Source organism: Ovis aries, chromosome 13 (genome assembly GCF_016772045.2).
Source record: "Ovis aries strain OAR_USU_Benz2616 breed Rambouillet chromosome 13, ARS-UI_Ramb_v3.0, whole genome shotgun sequence".
NCBI lineage: Eukaryota > Metazoa > Chordata > Mammalia > Artiodactyla > Bovidae > Ovis > Ovis aries.
The window spans coordinates 47068492-47088574 of NC_056066.1; the positions used below are offsets into that span (position 1 = coordinate 47068492).

Consider the following 20083-nt stretch of genomic DNA (forward strand, 5'->3'; position numbering starts at 1 on the left):
TCCTTTCTACGTATCAAAGTCTTTCATTTTGTGCAACTCCTGGAAACTCATTTCTTTCTGCTAGGTTAGATGTTGCTTGATCATGATTGAAACCCCAAAAGATCTTTGAAGTATAATTTAGTTTTTTTTTTTTTTTTTAATAAGGGAAATGTAGAGTAATTACCAGGTTAAGCATCTGTGTTGTCAGGTGTGTAATCATTTTTGGGTAGATAATGGCTTTAAAAGAAAGCTATTTGTTTAAATTGATGAAACGGGTATATTTTGTTATCTAGAAATTTCACTGTGGACTAGCAGGTTTTTCCTTAATACCAGGTAACAGAAATGTTAGTTTATTCTGTTCATCAGCCTCAATCCTCAGCTGAGATGGAGTTGGGTAGAGGTAACAGCCAGACTGTTAAGTGTGAAGACTGAGTGGGCAACACTATTGCCTGTGTTGTTAAGGTGGTGAGTAATTTCTGTTTTGGTTGATGCACCTGTCTGTCTGTGCTTAGAGCAGAAACTAGCTTGGAGAGTTCAACTTCTGTCTTCTCGGTTCTGCTACAGACCTCTTTTCTCTTGTTTGTCATCCTTATGTCAGTCTCAAGAATTTCACATTCCTTCCACATAGAGTCTGCAAGTCTATGTAAAACGATGAGATGGGGATATTTCGTGCAAAGTGGTTGGCTATTGCAGTGTGATATTTATGCCTGTCATTTTAACCTATAGAAGTGGATAATTTCTTAGTCATTCCTTAAACTGTCTTTTTTCTTCCCTTCGTACCTCTGAACAGAGACATTTATAGAGGACCTTCTACCAGGCAGTATTGTAGACCAAGAGGATGTAGCAGTAAATAAACAAAGTCCCTTCCACATGGAGTTCATGTTTTAGTGGAGGAGACAGACAAATGTATAATAATTTCAGGTGGTAGTGATTTTACAAAGAAGAATAAAACAGGTGTTTCTTAATATAAAGTAGCATTTCAGAGTTTGAGCATTCAAAGTGACCTTCCTGTATGCAGTCTGGTTGGCTTAAAGGATAGATGTGTTCTGATTCTGCCTGGAATATTTCCTGTTATTCAAGGGAAATGAGTGGAAATGTACACAGACTTATACATTCTTTGGGACAGCATTGAACCATTTTGAGTTTAAAAGGTTTCACTTTGCCAACTTATTCTTTATTCCTTGGCAACACATTAGTTGCTCTCCAGAATACGGCTCATTATCACTTGAGTTTTATCGGTGTCCCTCACCAAATAATTTTAATCTTTGGGAAGGGCTGAAAATGTAGTCCTTTTTTGTCATTAGTTACAATTGTGTAACTATAGTTCTAGAGTTATCTTTCCTACCCCAATGGTGGTAGCCATTATTCTCGGCTTTATAGATAAAGGTTGATGAATTTGATTAAAATTTAGTGATTTTAAAAACACTCATTGAGCTTTTACCAGATTCTAGGCAAGGAGCACTCAAGGTAAAGAAAGATGAATAGGGCAGTCCTTACTTTTGATGAGCTTGAAATCTAAATTAGATTATGGAAAGTGCCTCTTAACATAACTACAAAGTGCAGTGAAGAGTAGGAGGAGGGATGCATAATGTGCTGTGGGAACTTTATTGGAAGAGAAAACCGGTGAGAAGTGTGGGGTGTTAGTTTCCTGGAACTCTTCTAAAAAATTGCCATAAACCCAGAGGCTTAAAACGATAGGAAGTTATTCTCGCACAGTTTTTTGAGACTGGAAGGCTGAAATCAAGGTATTGGCAGGACCATACCATTCAGAGGACCATTCCTTTCAGAGGCTCCAGGGGAGAATCCATTCTAGGCCCCTTCCCAGCGTCCGGGGGACTCCTGGCACCTCTTGGCCTGGGGCCACATTTCTCCAGGGGAGAATCCATTCTAGGCCCCTTCCCAGCGTCCGGGGGACTCCTGGCACCCCTTGCCCTGTGGCCACATTTCTCCAGTTGGGGGGGGGGGTCCATTCTAGGCCCCTTCCCAGCGTCTGGGGGACTCCTGGCACCTCTTGGCCTGTGGCCACATTTCTCCAGGGGGGGTCCATTCTAGGCCCCTTCCCAGCGTCTGGGGGACTCCTGGCACCTCTTGGCCTGGGGCCACATTTCTCCTGGGGAGAATGCATTCTAGGCCCCTTCCCAGCTTGTGGCCACATTTCTCTCTCTAGCCTGTCTTTACGTTGTCTTCTCTTTGTTTCTGCATCATATCTCCCTCTGTTTCTCTCTTATTTTTTAAAAAAATGTTTATTTTATTTATTTGGCTGTGCTGGGTCTTATTTGCGGGATGTGGAATCTAAGGAGCTGAACCCAGGCCCCCTGCATTGGCAACTTGAGTCTTAGCCACTGGACCACCGGGGAAGTCCCTGCCTTTCTCTTATAGGTACGTGTGATTCCACTTAGGGCCTAACTGGATAATCAGGATAAACACCTCCTTTCAAGATCCTTAACACGTCTTTTGCCATATAAGGTAATATTTACTCTTTTGCCATGTAATATTCACAGATTTCTAGGAAGTCAGTTTATTTTGAGGAGGCATGTTTTTTTTTTTTTTTCCTGTTTACTGTAGATGGAAATCAGAGACGACATTCCTTAAGGAGTCTTAGTGCTCCTAAGTTGGGACTTGATGAATGAGCAGGAAGGAAAAATGGCTGGGAGCAAAGTAGGAGAAGAGAGCAAGGGGTGAGGTCATCAGGGTCACTGAGTAGCTCTGCTTGGTTGGAGCATGAGGTTTGTGCAGGGTGTAGAGGACAAATGTTGGAGGATGTGAAGTGGGAGGCTATTTGTCATTAATAGACTAGGTGAAAATGAGTGAAAGAGGGGTATAATCAGAGCTGTGCTTCATGAAGATTAATCTGGGAGTGCTTTATGAAGATTAATCTTTCCCAGAAGATTAATCTGGGGAATGTGTTTGAAAAGGGAGAAATTAGTGGAGAAATCAATTTGGAGGCCAGTATAGTAGATAAGTGTTGACATGCAGACATTAGCAAGTATACCAGGGGTGAGAATGGAATAAGGAGAGACCCTGGAATGTTAGTATCGTACAGTTTGAGTACTGATGAGGGGTTTTTGGAGATGGTAATGACATCAGTGTTCCCTGTGGAGCACATCTCCGGTAGATTAGGATCTTGTTGGAAAACAGAAGAGCTGGTGTGGGTGGTAAAGGAGTTGATTCATTTTGGACATGCTGAATTTTGAAATGCTGGTTGGACATGGAGGTATCTTGTTGGCAGGCTGACATGTAGAGCTGTAGCTAGGGAGAGAGGGTATAACTAGTGTTATGGAAGGTAGGTCCACAGAAGAGAGACTAGTGGTTAAACTCTTGTGTTAACTGCTAATTTTGCATTTGTATCCTTAGCTCATCTTTCGAGCACATTGACTGTTTTATTTTTAATAGTTAATTTACTTTTGTTTGCACTGAGTCTTCATTGCAGTTCCTGGGCACTTCGGTGCCACGTGCAGTTTTCTGTAGTTGCGGCAGGCAGGAGCTACTCTCTGGTTGTGGTGCCTGGGCTTGTTGCAGCAGTGTCTCTTGTTGCGAAGCATGGGCTCAGGAGCACTCGGGCTCAGGAGCACTCGGGCTCAGGAGTTGTGGGGCCTGGGCTCTAGCTGCCTCATGGCACATGGGATCTTTCCGGACCAGGGATCAGTTGATACTTGTGTGCCTTGCATTGGCAAGTGGATTCTTAACCACTGGACTACCAGGGAAGTCCCACACTGATACTTTTAAGTGTTTATCTGTCTTTCTGAGCTTTGTGTCACTTGCATGTTTTATCAGTCTACCATCAGTGGTTTTACTTAAGTCATTAATGACAGAGGTGACTAGGAAGCAAAACAGAAATTGGGTGTTCAGTGTGATGACAGCTATTATCCCCTCACAATACATGTATTTATAGACAAAGACTAGTGTGAAATATATCACAGCATTTTGATAATCTGGGCATTCTAAAGGTGTGTATTCCAGTTATCTTTAAGGAATATATATTACTTCAGGAAAAATGTTTTATTAAGGGTTGAAGTGGTACATATCCCTAGTGCCTGCAAAGTTGATGTTGATAATAAATTTCAGGCGTTAAAAGAAAGCGTTCTGGGTCTTCTTGGCAGTCCAGTGGTTAAAACTCTGTGCTTCCACTGCAGGGGCTACAGGTTTGATCCCTGGTCCAGAAACTAGGATCCTGCATGCCATGTGACCAAAAAAAAAAAAATATATATATATATATATATATATATATATATATATATATTAAAAGAAAGCATTCTAAAGAGATAGAGAATGATGGAGATGGAGATGGAGGTGGGCCATTTTTTAAGTAGGGTGGTCAGGGAAGCCTTCTTTGGGGAGATTAAATGAAGATTGAGTAAGGTGGGCTGATTGAGCAATGAGAACATTCCAGAGTTAATGTGAAGCCTCTGAGTCAGGAATTAGTTCAGTGTATGGAGGGACAGCAGAAAGGCTGTGAGTTTGTCCTCCTTGGAAATCACTGGTATAGGAAGGAGATATGAGAGGTAGGCTGGGAAGTTACGCTAAGGCAGTGAGAGGTCATTAAAGGGTTTTAATGGGGAGTTGAATGCACTGATACATATTAGGAATACCACTGGTTATTTGTGAGGAGAGTGGGTGGTGGAAGGAGCAATCAGGAGGCCGCTGCAGGTGAGAGATGACGGGGGCTGGGATGCGCCGCGAGCGTGCATGCGTGTGTGCTCAGCTGTGTCCAGCTCTTTGTGGCCCTGTGGACTGTAGCTCGCCAGGCTCCTCTGTCCGTGGGACTTCCCAGGCAAGAATATTGGAGCTGGTTACCGTTTCATCCTCCAGGGGATCTTCCCAAGCCGGGAATCGAACCCACATCTCCTGCTTTGGCAGGCAGCTTCTTTACCACTGCGCCACCTGGGAAGCCGCTATGAGCCTAGTGACTGTGAGGATAAAAGGATAGATTTAAGATATATTTTTGGGCATAGAACCGACAAAACTTGAGTTGTTTTTTGACTATGAATCGTTTGCAGTTTGATTTACTGCAAATCAAAGTAAATTTACTGCAAATTCATTTTGTATGAATGAATGAATTCATGCAGTTCATTGGCTTTAAAACCATCTTCTGTCCTCACGCTGCTGCGCCTTTCAGGTGTTGGCATCATCCGAAGACTCCCATGAAGATGCAGGCCAGTGCCTTAGCATCTGGGGCTCTCTGCCTCTCTACCTATTCCCTTTCTCCTCAGGCTTGTGGGGGGAAATAGAGCTCAAGTGTCTTGTCCCACAGTCATACAATTTGATTCTAGAATTTCTAGTTTGATTGTACCATCTTAGGCCAAGTGCTTACTCCAGAACAGTTATGCCCCGCCCCCGCCACACACACACATTGAGTTATACTGGGGTTAAAATGCCTGTTCATGAACTTGTTATTGTGGCAAAGGGTATGGGATTAAAATAATTACTTTGCACAGGCTACTACACAACATGCAAGGGGAGGGGACTGGATTTTAGAAGGCAGTCAGCTGCATGTCCTGTAACTGGGGAAAGATGAGAGAGGCATTAAGCAAATTAAGCGTGACTCCTGGGTTTCCTGGGTGGTGCTAGTGGTAAGAACCTGCCTGCCAATGCAGGAGATATAAGAGATGCAAGTTCGATGCCTGGGTCAGGAAGATCCCCTGGAGGAGGGATGACAACCCACTCCAGTATTCTTGCCTGGAAAATCTCCTGGGCAGAGGAGCCTGGTAGGCTATGGTCCATAGGGTTGCAGAGAGCTGGACATGACTGAAGCACCTGAGCACACAAAGCACCCAGGTTTCTGGCTTATGCTGGATACAGACTGTGGGGCCATCAACTGGCTGGCTCGGCACTTGAGGATCGAGAGTTTTGTGGGCAATGTCAGTAGTTCTGTTTAGATATGTTTGAGATGTGTGCAAGAACTTTCTGGTGGAATGTCAGTAAGTAGTTGGAAATATAGCAGTTGGGTCTGGAGCTGGAGGAGAGGTTGGGGTTGGTGATATAATCATCAGAGTCATTGGCATGGAATTGGTAATTAAAGCCAAGGTGCTGGATGGTAATACTTAAGGGAGTGAGTGTCGTGGGTCCAGAATTGAGCCTAAAGCCAATCCAACATTTAGAGGACGGGTGGAGGGAAGATAACACAGGAACTAAGAGCAGTCAATCAGGTAGAATGAGAACCTGGAAAGTATATATTATGCAAGCCAAGAGAACAGTGTTTCAGGAAGGATGTGTTCAACTGGACCTAATATTGCCAAGAGGTACCATAAGATGAAGACTGGAATGTTCATTTGGTTTTGTGTCTTCGAGGCTGTTTTGTTTACTTCATGTTAAGAAATTTTAAATTCATTTTTGTGCTCAGAGCCTGGGGCATCACACTGAGGCCACAGTGGTTTTTCTCTGCTGGGGTTTGGGGTATCTGAAAGTCACTTGCAGTTCAGCTGACCAGGCACTCTTTTTTTTTTTTTTTAAACCTTTGTATTAACGGAACTTTTCAAACACAAAAAAGAATAGTTTAGTCAGTTTCTTTGTACCCATTGTACAGAAAGTGAAAGTCGCTCAGTTGTGTTTGACTCTTTGCGACCCCATGGACAATAGAGTCCATGGAATTCTCCAGGCCAGAATACTGGAGTGGGTAGCCTTTCCCTTCTCCAGGGGATCATCCCAACCCAGGGATTGAACCCAGGTCTCCCACATTATAGGCACATTCTTTACCAGCTGAGCCACAAGGGGTGTGAAAAACACACTTTTCCTTTTTTAAAAAAAATATTTATCTGTTTGTCTGTTGGGTCTTAATTGTGTCATGTAGAATCTTTCATTGTTGTGCACAGACTCCCTGGTTGTGGCGCACGGGCTTAGTTGCCCCAAGACATGTGGGAACTCAGTTCCCTGACCAGGGATGGAATCCGTGATCCCTGCATTACAAAAGCAGATTCTTAACCACTTACTTTGTCTAGTAATCTTTGTAGTAGGAACTGCTGGAGATGTGTGACACTGAGGCAAGTACTATGATTTATGATTTAGTGGTTCATCAGATGAGGAATCCAGTAGCTTATCCTGGTTCCATTTTCTTCCTAAGGTCCGACTCTTTGCGACCCCATGGACTATAGAGTCCATGGAATTCTCCAGGCCAGAATACTGGAGTGGGTAGCCTTTCCCTTCTCCAGGGGATCTTCCCAACCCAGGGATCGAACCCTGCGTTGTGGGCGGATTTTTTACCATCAAGCCACAAGGGAAGCCCTCCTAAGGTCTAGGGAGTACATTTGAGCCCAGTTTTGAGATTGCAAATATATTTCTCCTCTTTTTAACTCTTTTTATTTCTTACTTAACTCTTATTATTTTTTATTAACTTTTTTCCCATCTTATTAGCTCTTGGTAATATTTGATAAACTTTCTTCTTTGCATGAGCCTTGTTCTAATAATGAAGAAACTTAAAATTACTTTCTCCCCCAGTAAGGATGGACTCTTTTTTTTTTTTTTTTTTAATACTAATAGAGATGCTTGACTAGGTAACTGATGATAAGAGGACCTGTTGGATTCCAGCAGGGCTTCTGATTTTTGGTGTCTGACTCTGGAGGACAGGGGAAAACAAGTAGTATCATTAGAACAGAACTGTGGGCAGAGCCTCCCAAGAAACAGGTGATTTTTCGAGCTCTGGGAGTCTCTGTCCTGAATTAAATAATGTCTTCTGATGATGGCTGGCACTAAATTAGAGTTGTATGCTTGTTGTTTTAGTAGACAGATGTGTTTACTCCAGAGGGAGGCTTTAATGGGGAAGGTGAAGAAAGGATAATACCTGTTTGTTCTGTGGCGTCCAAACTCTTGGTTGAATGTATGGGAGTAGCAGTTTTGAGGAGGTTGGGACCTAAACCAACAGTGTCCATCTGGATTAGAAAGCCTTGTATTCAGGCAGGCTGCTTCTTACTTTTCTGACCTCTTTCTCAGACATACCTGTGTTTTTTTGGTAAACAGTAGTTTACCAAGATAGAATTGCCCTTACTTCTCATGTAATAAGCAGTCCAGGATCTGTACAACCTTGTTCTTGCTACATAGTTGTCCTCTGTAGGTAGTTTTTCCTGATGGTCTCCACCTTTTATCTTGTTGCTTAGACATTGGTAATAGATGGTTTTCACCTCATAGGCCAAGATGGTTGCTGGAGCTCCAACTAGCCTTTCCACAATTGAATCGGCATGGAGGAAAAAAGGTATAATTGCTCACAACACTTCTGCTAATATCTCATTGACCAGAACTGGAAAATGTACTCTTGGTTCTAAGCCCAGATAAAAATAAGGGCTTCTGTTCTAAGAAAGAAGAGGAGCTCAACAGTGGGACCATGGACTGTAACCCTATAATGCCTCATATGGTGCTTTTAAGAGTGTGAAAGATGTTGAATTGCTACATGTTGCCCAGCTCTGCAAATCTAGTAAACCCAGGATCCTCTCTGAATGATTGACTGTGGCTACTTAGGCACATGTGATGAGACTTAGTGTCTTCTCTGTACCCACCATGCCTAAGGTAAGAAAGTACAGCCTGTTCTAGGAACTGACTGTAGGTCAGAAAGGCTGAGAGACAGTAGGCTGGAAGGGTAGACGAGACTCTGATCCCAAAGGGGCTTGTAGATCATTTGAGATGTTGAGATCTAGCCTTTAGATGGCAAGAGGAAGAAGAATCACCTCTGTTTTGCCTACGGAGCTCCAGGAGGAGTACTGGACAAGGAGTGATGCGGTCAGGTTTTCTTTCCAGAAGGACCTTTCTGGTGCAATGTGAAGTCTAGAGTGGAGGTAGGAATAGACTCAGGGCTGGAGATAAGGTGGCCAGTTGGGCTATTGCAGTTACCTGGAGGGGACAGTGTTGGCTTAGGAGTTCCAGAGGCAGTGGAAACAGGTTCAGTTCAGTTCAGTTGTTCAGTTGTGTCTGACTCTTTGCGACCCCATGGACTGCAGCACGCCAGGCCTCCCTGTCCATTACTAACTCCCAGAGGTTACTCAAATTCATGTCCATTGAGTCAGTGATGCCATCCAGCCATCTCATCCTCTGTCGTCCCCTTCTCCTGCCTTCAATCTTGCCCAGCATTAAGGTATTTTCAAGTGAATCAGTTCTTTGCATCACGTGGCCAGAGTATTGGAGTTTTAGCTTCAGCATCAGTCCTTCCAGTGAATATTCAGGACTGATTTCCTTTAGGATGGACTGGTTGGATCTCCTTGCAGTCCAAGGGACTCTTAAGAGTCTGTTTCAGAGGTAGTGGTCACAGACTAGGTGATAGGAGCTGAGGGAGTGTAAGGCTCGGAGAACCGCACTCTGAAAAGGACACTCAGGGACAGCCTCTAGTGGACTGACAAGGTTTATCATCCAGTTGTGTAGTTTTATAATTTTCAGGGAATAGAGCATAAGGCTGACTTGCATTTAGCCATTCCAGATAAACATTAAAGCATTCAAGCATAAAATACAGTTCCCGCCACCCAAGCCATAACAGAGCTTTGGCGAAACTCTAAAGGGAGTCTTATCATGAAACAACAGTCCTTGCTCTCAGAAACAGGTGGTCAGAAGGAAGCCTTCGAACGCCTCAAGGCTGGGCGTATAACCCTTCATTATCCGTTCCCAGCCTTGGGCACTCGGTGAATGCTCATAACCCTTTGTTATGCTCGTCCCAGCTTCCAACCTTCGTCATGAGTGGAGCAAGTACATTCTCAGTATTTGCTCAAAGCCTTCCAGATCCTCCACAGGGATGAAGCACGAAGGGTGATTGGCCACCTTTTCACTATTCAGGGGAAAGGGAATGAATTTGGTTTTGAGCGCCTAGAGGATTTTAGGTATCTGTGGGACATCCAAGGGGGGGCATCAAGTATGATTGGATATGTGAGTCTGAAGCTCAAGAAGAGGCTGTTAGAGGCATCAGAGTGAGTGGGAGACTGAATGAATGAGACTCAGGGAGAGTGTGTAGTAGAACAGAAGGAGCCCCCAGCACGGAACCTCTCGGAGCCCCTCAATTAAAGGGCAAGCTGCAGAAGAGGAAGCTGCTGAGGAGAAACTGGCTAAAGAAGGCCTGGCTAGATAGGCAGGTGGGAAACCAGGAGGATGTGCTACTTGGAAGCCAAGGGAAGAATATTTCTTGATAATAACATCAAAGGTTGCACATCAAAAATTGCTGCAAGGCTGTGCTGGCAGCAGAGGACTGGGAATGCCCAGGAATGAAGGTGGCTTGGTGTGGCTTGAGGTCAGCCAAGGGAAAGCGCAGTCAAGGGAAAGGGATGGAGCGTTCAAAACTCTTCCCAAAGGTTCACCTGTGGAGAAAAAAGTGCTTTCTTTGGATGAGCCTGCTTAAGCGGTGTAATATGAGGGCCTGGGGTGAGGGGAGGCTGGAGGACAGAGGGGAGGGAGGGGAAATGGAGCAAGGTGCTGAGGAGGGGCAGGATGAGGGACGGCAGCATGTGGGCTGCTCCCGGTGGCTCTCCTGGGAACAGTTGTCTTCCCATGGGAACCCTCTCTGGGCCCAAGACTGGCAGTGGTAGGTTCTCTACAAAGAGCCCTGTGGCTCCTTGGAAATAGTATTGTCTGGAGGTAAAATGGCTCAGAGGCAGAGTTAGGTTTTAAAAGCCGCACCTTCTGCGCGTGCATCTTTCCACGTCCTTTCTCTGGAGCTCTTTGGTGTGGATAGCAGTTACCCATGGAGGTACTTTAAGGGGTCAGTCCATCTGGAGTAATTGAATGCATTTCCTGTGGATCACATTATTGATATGAGGCTTTTGAAGGCAGGGTGTGGACATTTTGGGGATGATTCTAAACTTTCAGAGCCAGGCTCCTCCCCTTTGTTCCTTTGTTCAGACAACTGAATTTGTCAGATGAGATGAGCATTAGAAAAAGCTAGAAATATTTTCTTTGCTGTTCCAAACACCATGTGCGCGCGCGCACACACACACACACACACACATTTTTTCCCCCTGCAATAGGAACTCAGATGAAAGCTTACTTGGCTTTTTTTCAGTGGCAAGGACACAGAGGTCTCCTACACTCATTAGGGATAAACCTGTCTCTGGTAATTTCTTTCCTGGAGGTGTGTGTGTAAGTGGGGGAGTTGATTGCCCTGATATCTGGCCACATGGCTTGGTTAGGAAGATGGCAGGTGGGACGTCCCTGGAGGTCCAATAGTTCAGTGCAACGGATGCAGGTTCAGCCACTGGTTGGGGAGCTGAGATCCCACAGGCTGTGGAGCAACTAAGCTGGTGTGCTGCAACCTGAGAAGCCCCTGTGCACTACAGTGGAGACCCAGCATATCCGAAAAAACAAAAAAGATGGCTGGCATGATACTTAATAGAAAGATTAAGCTCAGCCTGATGATTTTCCTCCAACACAAGATTTATTATTTCCATCTAAAGCAGTGGGAAAAATAGTTTATGTAAGGTGTGAAGACACTCAGTAAATGAAACTTACAAATTTTAATGCAGCTTAGTATGCTCTAAACTGCTAGGGTTCTCTCTTGGGTTTCCTATCTAGATTATAGCAGTGAAAATGAGTCCTACAGATGCTATACTGGGCCAAGCCAGGTCCCTTCTTAGGCCAGGAAGCCTGACCTTGGGCACAGGGACCTCCCTCCTCCCCTTATTACTGCTCCCTGGCCCTCCCTCATGCCATCTCATGCCTCTTTTGAAGAAAGACTTCTGTTCTATCTGAGCCCTGGTTCATTGGTGTCTGGGCAGTTGTGGGAGGTAGAGGGGACCTGGAAGGCTGGTAGGGGAAGCTTTTTATTCATGAGTTCCTCTAAAAATGTTGACAGGTCTTATCTGAACCCTTGGTACCCAAGGCTCTCCATGTGTCTATCATATCACCTAAGTGTTTCTACCTTAGAGTCTAAGTGAACCAGAAGGAAGGAGGCCTCGGAGGTAACTTTTTTTCTTCTCCTTTTAAAGCAATGCTCTTGTTTCCTGTTTACACCAGCGCCACAGCCCACTTGGGAAATGGCTGCAAGACTGTGGGAGGATGGGCGGTGATTGAGATAGAAGCTGAGAGATAGGGTCTGCTCTATTCAACCTCTGATCTGGGTCCTTGGTTGGAAAGAAAGGGAGGAGGAGGGGATGCCTGGGAGCTGAGCTGATCTTGCAGCAGCAAGGCAGCCTTTCCTCCTACTGTGTGCTGGGTCCCAGAGCTCCTGAGCTGGATCCTTAGACCCTCAGCTAGCAGAGAGGGGATGAGAGTGGGCATTAGTCTGGCTCTTGTTACAAGGGTTGCTGCCGAGGCAGGTGCCTGTCAGACCTGGCACACGGGCTGGAAATCTGAGCTGATTTTGTCATATGCTCAATGCAGTCCAGACACCGTGGGCCATGGTAGGTCAAGAAGAATTAATTAGCTTATTAGTCCAATAAATCTTTGGGTTCGTACTGTGTTCCAGGCAGTGCTTAGTGTGGTGGGAATCAAGGATCCCAGGGTCACTGACCCAGCACTGTGTCTGACATGTATGTGATGTTTTTACCATGTTCCCCAGCTGGCACAGCCTCAGTTATATTCATGTTTTGATAGGTTCATCATAAAGCAGGCACAGGAAAGAAAAGATGAACGAGGTAAATAGAAGTAAGTTCTAATGTTTCCTTCCACACCTCAGTGAACTGTGCTGTACACATCCCATGTCAGGAAGTGTTGGTAGGTACTGCTGCCTGTGTTTCAGACTTCCACCTTTATGGGAGCTTTGAGAGGTGGATCATTTTTGAGTTGGGGCCACCTGTTGGAATGGAAGACAGGAAAGAGGAAGCAAGGCAGGCAGATGCTGAGTTCACAGAATTGATTAGCACACGGGCCCCAGCAAGACCTGATAAGCACTGTTCTTTCTCCACTCCACCCTCCCTGGGAAGGATGCCCAGGTTGCCTGGGATGGGTGTTTAAGGTTCTTGGGCCCCTGTCCTGTGTGCCATGGTTAGCCTACTGGAGAATGGGGGTAGGATGAAATTCAGCAGATCCCTATTGCTCTTCAGTCCCTTTATAGTTTTAATAGACTTTCACTGGTGTTGCATTTGATCATTCCAGCAACCATGTGATGTAGGGGGCGCTTTCCCCAGGGGGAAGACCAGGGACGGGAGGCCTGTGTTGAGGGTAATGAATACCAGAGCTGGGAATTAACTGGCTGCCTCTGCCTCCTGCAGAACGTCTTTCCATCCCCTGGAGGAGCAAACCAGTGAAACACTTGACATCTCCGATTCTTAGTCCTCACATGTGCCACTTTCTCTTGGGCAAAAGCTTGGGCTCCAGGTTTTTGACTCCTCCTGGGTCCACGACAGAAGCTGCTGCCAGCATTCACCTCACTGAGGCCTAAGAAGCCCAAGTGGAAGGCCCTGCCCCACACAGGGAGTAGCCAGAACAGCTCAGGGTTTCCAGGTTCTCCAGGGTTTCTCTCCCTTCGTCTGCCCTCTTGGCAGCCGCACCTGGAGCCCCGAGAGTTGGCTGACTTACCTCACCCTGATCCATATCTTCCCAGGTTGTGCCCTTTCCTCTGGCACAGGGATTTGCCCTTCTGCCTTTTTCGACTCTGTTTCAGCTTATGGGAGAGGGTGTCTGTGTAGGTGTTTGTCTCCTTCTCCAAGGAGACCTCCAGTTAAGGACTCTGAGGATGCTTATTCAGTGGCCTGGGCTGACGCCCAGGACCCTGGCGTTACTTACTAGCTTTTAAAAATGAAGTTGCTCAGTCGTGTCCGACTCTTTGCAACCCCATGGACTGTAGCCTACCAGACTCCTCTGTCCATGGGATTTTCCAGGCAAGGGTACTGGAGTGGGTTGCCATTTCCTTCTCCAGGGGATTTTCCCAACTCAGGGATTGACCCTGGGTCTCCTGCATTGTAGATAGACACTTTACCATCTGAGCCACCAGGGAAGCCCCTACTTGTTTAAAGGCAGGTGACAACTGGAAAGTTAATCTCCTTCAGGCTTATTTCTTTAGTTTACTTAATTTCTTAGTTGTTCATCCCAGGCCTCCTGATGTCTTGACAGTAACAACAGTCACTGTGTCTTTGTGACACTTCTCTGTGTCCTTTTACTGCTTTCTGCTTCAGGATACCTCTCTTCGCTGTGACTCTTCCTAGTAAGGAAGGAGAGGAGTCAGATACAGAGTATTTTGGGCTGACATTTGTAAAAGGGTCTGCAAGGTCCAGAGACTTAGTACCAAGCCAGAGCTCCCTGCCCTTCCCCTGCAGGGGCTCTGCCCCGGTTTTTCCTGCCCTTCCTAGCTTGGGGAACGAGCAGCCTTTGTGAGTTTCCTTGACAACAAGATGGACAAGTTAAAAATAGCTGGTGCTAGAGCTTCTGTGTGTGTGTGTGCGTGCACACACTCATGGGCATGCGCTCGCAAGCATATGCGCCTACATACATACCCTCCCGCCTGCTGTTGTCATCTCAGTCCCTGTGACTTCTGCATACTCCTGGAGAACATCTGTGGGAGGCCTTGGTGGGGCCCTGGTGCTTGCATTTTGCAATCCCTTGGTGTAGGGGTCAGATCTAGATAATCCCACAGCATCGTTACCTCATATCCGTGATGGTTGCTGATGGAAAAAGGATGGTAATGTTAGCCTACAGCATGGAAATCTGTTCTGAATGCCTCCGTCTTCACTAAGTGTGACTGGAGAGAGAGAATCCCAGTTACACTTACGGGCATTGCTGCATTTCAGAACCTTGTGGGGCAGTGGAATAGGACACAGCTCTGGGTGTGTGTCTGGTTATGTCTTTCTGGAGAACCCTTACACAGATAAGGAGGGTCCTTTCTGCTGTCCTTTTATTAGGTAAGGAAGTGGAGTACAGCACTTGGGTGACTTGTCCACTGGCTCAGCCTGGTGGAGGAAGGAGCATTGACCGCATCAGCGGCAGCTGTGGCTCTTTCCCTCAGGTGCTACTGATGAGGACACCTCCATAAGGTTTTTTTTTTTTTTTTAAATTGAAGTATAGTTGATTTACAGTGTTACGCTAATTTCTGCTGTACAGGAGAGTGACTCCCTAAGTTCTTTACCAAAGCCCCCTGTTTCTGAATCAGCAATCCTGTAGTAGTTAAGCCTTCTGTTTTGTGGTGTTATCTCAGTTGTAAGTTAATTTAGAAACAGCTGTCTCTATGAGAGCAGGGCTGCTTTACCATAGCTGGAAAAAATTCCTCTCTTTCTCCACCATCTTCCGTGTATTTGTCCACATCTGTGTGTCAGGCATGAGACTATCTTGTCTTTAGGGGCCTTATGGTCAGTTGGGGCAGCAGACAATTACAAAATCTCCCACCAACTCCCCACTGTGGCCAGTGCTGAGGGAGAGGGAAATGGTCTGATTGTAGGTGAGAGAATGTAGGTGAGAGAAGGACTGAGGTGGGTTGTTAGGGTTTAGAGGAGACTGGGGGAACATGTTAGTGATACAAAGTACTTAAATTTGGAACATATTAAAAAAGCTCCTACACATAAAAAAAGCAAGGAAGCCCAGTAGAAAACTGACCAGTGACTTGACAGGCACTTCACAAAAGAAGACATCAAAATGGCCAAGAAATGTGTGAAATGGTGCTCAGTTTCATACATTTATTAGCCATTGCTGCTGCTGCTGCTGCTGCTTAGTCGCTAAGGAAATTCAAATTGTTCAGTTTGAAAAAAAGATACAGCTTTTTGTCTGTTTGTGTATGTAATGAAATCTTTGATTTGGTGAAACATCCCATTGCCATTACCAGTTTACTTTGTTCTGAATCACTTAACTGAAGAATTAAATGGATTCTGACATGCTTAAATAAAAGGAAATGTAGTGGAATGAACACATTTAAGTCAGAGACCTGTTATAGGAGATTTGGGGCCAACTATTGAATTTCTCAGAGCCCCTGTTTCTTCATTTATAAATAGTGATCTTGCTGTTTGCCTTTCTTTCCTTCCATGACTGCTCAAATGTTCACAGGTACGGGAAATACTCTCAAAATTCTGAGGGGCTACTCAAATGCAGTGTAGTATCGTGACTTTGATTCCAAGTGATTTGATTTCTCCTGCACCTCTTCTCACAGGATCTATTCTAAATTCCCCTAAGAAATAAAAGCTCGGTACTTTGGATGGAGGACCTGTTGCTGACATGCTCTGGTCCCTTCATGCAGGCTGGGGAGCAGGCTGAGTTCCTGCAGGCATTTCCTTATGTGACTGTGACCTGGTGGCAACTCAGTGAGTTACATTGAAGTGTTTGCTGACACCCAGGCCTGGTGGCAGGGAGAGGGCAGTGGCACACACCAGTCCTGGTGAAGTGTTGACTAGAGTTAGTGGTCCCTTAGGGCTTCCGCACCTGACTGGGGCTGGCCTCCTCACATGGTGGTCTTGTGAAGCCTGGAAGTAATACCATGGGTTTTTAGGAGCTCTGTTGCAGGGGGCAGTAGCCTGCACACCCAGCTTCCCCCGAGAGCCTGTCCAGAGCCACTAGTTGTCCTGTGGCTCCAAGAGTCCACAGGTTATTGTGGTATTGTGGCAGAGCAGGGGCTATTCCCTGTGTGACTTAGTGTTGGTGGAGAGGTCTTTTCAAAGGTAGATGGGTCCTTTTGGATGTCGACACCCAGTATCCTACTCAGTGCTTTTGATCTTTCCCTCTTCTGTTTTCCTTCTGTGCAGGAGTCAGAGTCAGAAGCAAAGGCAGATGGAGAGACTGCATCAGACAGTGAAAGCCGAGTGGAAGCTGCCACCCTACCACCCTCTGCAGATGATACCCCAGAGGTTCTCAACAGGGCCCTTTCCAACTTGTCTTCAAGGTAGCTTGGCTTAATCATGCAAGTGCTTGCTGAGGGCTCTGGGTCTCCAAGTGTCATGGAAGACCTGAAGCGCTTAGAGGGCCCACAGTTGTAGCAGGAGCCTACATCTGTTAAAGTGTGAGGCCCAGACCTGCCCACTTTCATTGGTTATAGTCTCCCCTGCCTCTGCTTAAGGCTCCATTGAGTGTCATTGAGTGCTTACCAGTGACTACAAGCACAGCCTGAGTGGATCTGGCCCTTGAAGGGTACCCTAGGCTGGCTGGGAGGTACTGTCCAAAGAGCAGGAGTACCTGGACATGGGAGTGGTCACTGATAGCACATGGAGATAAATGGTCCTTGGGGTTTGTGACTAATGGGCAGGCTGCTTTCCATTGAGGAGCCTAAATTTCTAGTCCAGAGTTCAGTTTTCCTTCTCCCCTACACGTCTGTTTTGGACAGTCCTTCAATTCTCCTGTAGGAATTAAGAAACATCTCAACTTTGGTGAATTCAGGGTTAAAATTTTGGTCCCTTGAGATTCTGGGCCTTCTGATACCAGCTGTGTGGGCAGACAAACTATGAGACCCCAAAACATTATATAGAAGTGTGCCTGGGCATGCCTCCAACACGTTTGTCCTTTTGAAAGGCTGTTTTGTGCAGTGATTAAGATCACGGGTTCTGGAGCCACATTGGTTCCCAGGATTCAGTTCCCAGCTTAAGCACGTCACAGGGTATCATCTGTACATCCACTTCCTCATCTGTAAAAGCTAGTTGTATGGAGGGTTGAATCAGTTAATACATATGAGTCCTTGTAGAAGTGCCAGGTGCATATGTGCCAGCTGTGGTAGCTGTTATTACCACTGTGTTTGACACTGTTACTACCGTAGTGATGCAGGAGCAGAGAAGTGTAGGATTCTGCTGCAGGAAAAATGTTAATAGTTTTTTCTCAGAGACGCCCATAGCAGCCATCTAAATAGATACATAAGAGAGGGGCGGGCAGACATTACCTTTCCCTTGGGATTTTTGCCTGATTCCTTCATTAAAAAACAAGTTGGGTGTATTTTTATGCAAGCCTTGAGCACTTGCTGAGTTTAGTGTAGATGAGGTGATGGCTCTGATGAGGTGAGGTGACCTGCTTCTTCCAGCATATAGCTACTGCCTCTGTCAAGGTGAGAGACATACTCCTGGAAAGCATTGACCTCAGAGTGCTCTTATCCCAGAAAGAACCATCCCCCTTGAGTTTGTGCTTCAGTTCTTTTGGGCTCCTAACATGTTTTCTCCTTCCCTTCCTCTCTAACTTAGATGGAAGAACTGGTGGGTGAGAGGCATCCTGACTTTGGCGATGATTGCATTTTTCTTCATTATCATTTACTTGGGACCAATGGTTTTGATGATGATTGTAAGTGCCATTTGCTTGCTATTTTAGTTTTACCTTCAGTTTTCCCTGCATGTCTAGTCATTTTAAGTGCCAGGTGTTGGGTTGGTTTTGGGAATCACTTGAGGTCCTGGCTGCTCGGACCACATCCGCCTTAGAATAACTATGATTTCTCACCTTCCAGCAGCCAACTGGAGGGCCATTGGCACGGGCCAGTTGTAGGTAATTAAAGATCACTTTAAAATTTGATTTTAGTACCTCAGCTCTTTGGTCAAACTGGGAACCTGGCTATGATTCTGTATGACTCCTGATTTTGTTTCTTGTTTTCCTGGGGCCTCCCTCATAAGCTCAGGACTTTTGATATAAAATTCCAGTCCACAGTACTTTGCTCTGAGTCTTCCCATTGTCATAGACAGCATCAAATGACTATACAACTGACGACTGAGCAGAGCAGTTTGGGACTTCTCAAGTACGTATTTTTATTCAGAGTCAAAAGTGGGAGAGATTGAGGTGGGAGATTCTACAATAAAAAGTTAATAAGAGTTTCAGAAGCATATATTTATCGTAAGAAGTTGGATCTGCTCTGTGTGACATAAAGGGCCTCCCAACCCTGGTGAGTGATGTGAGAGAAAGGAGGGGAGCAGAATCACTGGAGGGCTGACATTGTTCTTAAATATAGTGGTTTTTCTTGAAGATCTGTGACCTGTTGGTTTCTGTTTCCGCAGATCGTAAGAACTGAGGAGACAGCAAGTGTTTTAATTCTTTTGTGTCCTGCAGGTGATGTGTGTTCAGATCAAGTGTTTCCATGAGATTATTACTATTGGCTACAATGTGTACCACTCCTATGACCTGCCCTGGTTCAGAACCCTCAGCTGGTAAGCTCTCTAGCCCCACAGAAGCCTTTAACAGGTTTGGACAAACGTTTTGTGGTAGGTAGTTACAGTCGTGGTTGGAGGGAGGGGTTGATGGCCATGGACCTTTACAGCACCTTTGAGACCAAAGTATTGCCTAGTTCAGACTGAATGGCTGGCTTGGAAGGAGTGGTTCTTTCTTGGAAGAATCCAGACCAGCTGCATCTGTGACCATATTTGCATCAATATTTGGATTCCTTAGACTGCATAACGGCCCCCATTTTGTAGATTAGTACATTTTTCATGCTCTGGTATCCCAGCATCCAACAACAGTCATCTGGGAGTTATCCACGCTGGTGTTATATTGTTTCTGGAACTTGGCTTCCTCATCCTTAAAATAGATAGTAGAGACCTAGTCAGTGCTTTTCAACCTGTGGTTTTGGAGTCCTAGTTCCTTTGAGGTTCCTTGGGTGCCAGTGGACAGGAGTGAGACTGAATGCAGGGGATCTGGGCTCCTCAGAGGAGCTCTGCTTTCTCCTCCTAAGAAAGGGCTTGGATGTCCTTAGGTTTTTTTTTTTTTTTTTTTTTTTTGGCTTTGTTATGTGGCATGTAGGATCTTAGTTCCCTGCCTAGGAATTGAACCTGGGCCTGGCCAGTGAGAGCAAGTCCTAACCATTGGACTGCCAAAGAATTCTGGGCTTGTCTGTCTTGAAGCCAGAACAAAACCTGTAGGGCAGATGATGTCCAAGACACCTTCCTGATCTGAAACCCTTTTGCTGTATAGACCACACTCTTCCGAGGTGGTGCTGTGTGAACAGAGCATTGTGTAGTACTAAGAAGACTTAGGGCAGATACAGACTCCTCTCACTATGCTGTGCTGGGTCTTGGGCATTGATTTCATAACTTACCAGGCCAGAGAATAGTGTTTTGGGCCCCAGCAACTTGGTAATGGCCAAGGGAGCTGACATGCTCATATTTGGGCTGGACACATCCTTCTCAGAGATGCTTCCTTGTCTCCCAGAAGCATAAGCTGCCTTGCAGTCACCACAGGGCCAGTGCCTGCCCCCTGCCTGCCCCCTAGGTTTCTCTTGTGGGTCTCCTATAGCTGGCAAGCAATGTTATGAATTTTATTAACATATTCAGGATGTTTGACCCCTGACTGTGGTCACTGTTCAAAGGAAGTGTTTTTCAAGTAACAGAAAACAAAG

At 45.7% G+C, this 20083-nt stretch overlaps 1 protein-coding gene across 1 annotated transcript in view; it reads left to right on the forward strand.

Moving 5' to 3' along the window:
• Positions 1–20083, forward strand: part of CDS2 (CDP-diacylglycerol synthase 2) — a 49552-nt gene that overhangs the window by 11701 nt on the left and 17768 nt on the right. Inside the window, exons 2-4 of the mRNA XM_015099719.4 lie at positions 16536–16672; positions 17952–18048; positions 18802–18899. Coding sequence (XP_014955205.2) covers positions 16536–16672; positions 17952–18048; positions 18802–18899 — 332 coding nt within the window. The remainder of the gene's footprint in view (positions 1–16535; positions 16673–17951; positions 18049–18801; positions 18900–20083) is intronic.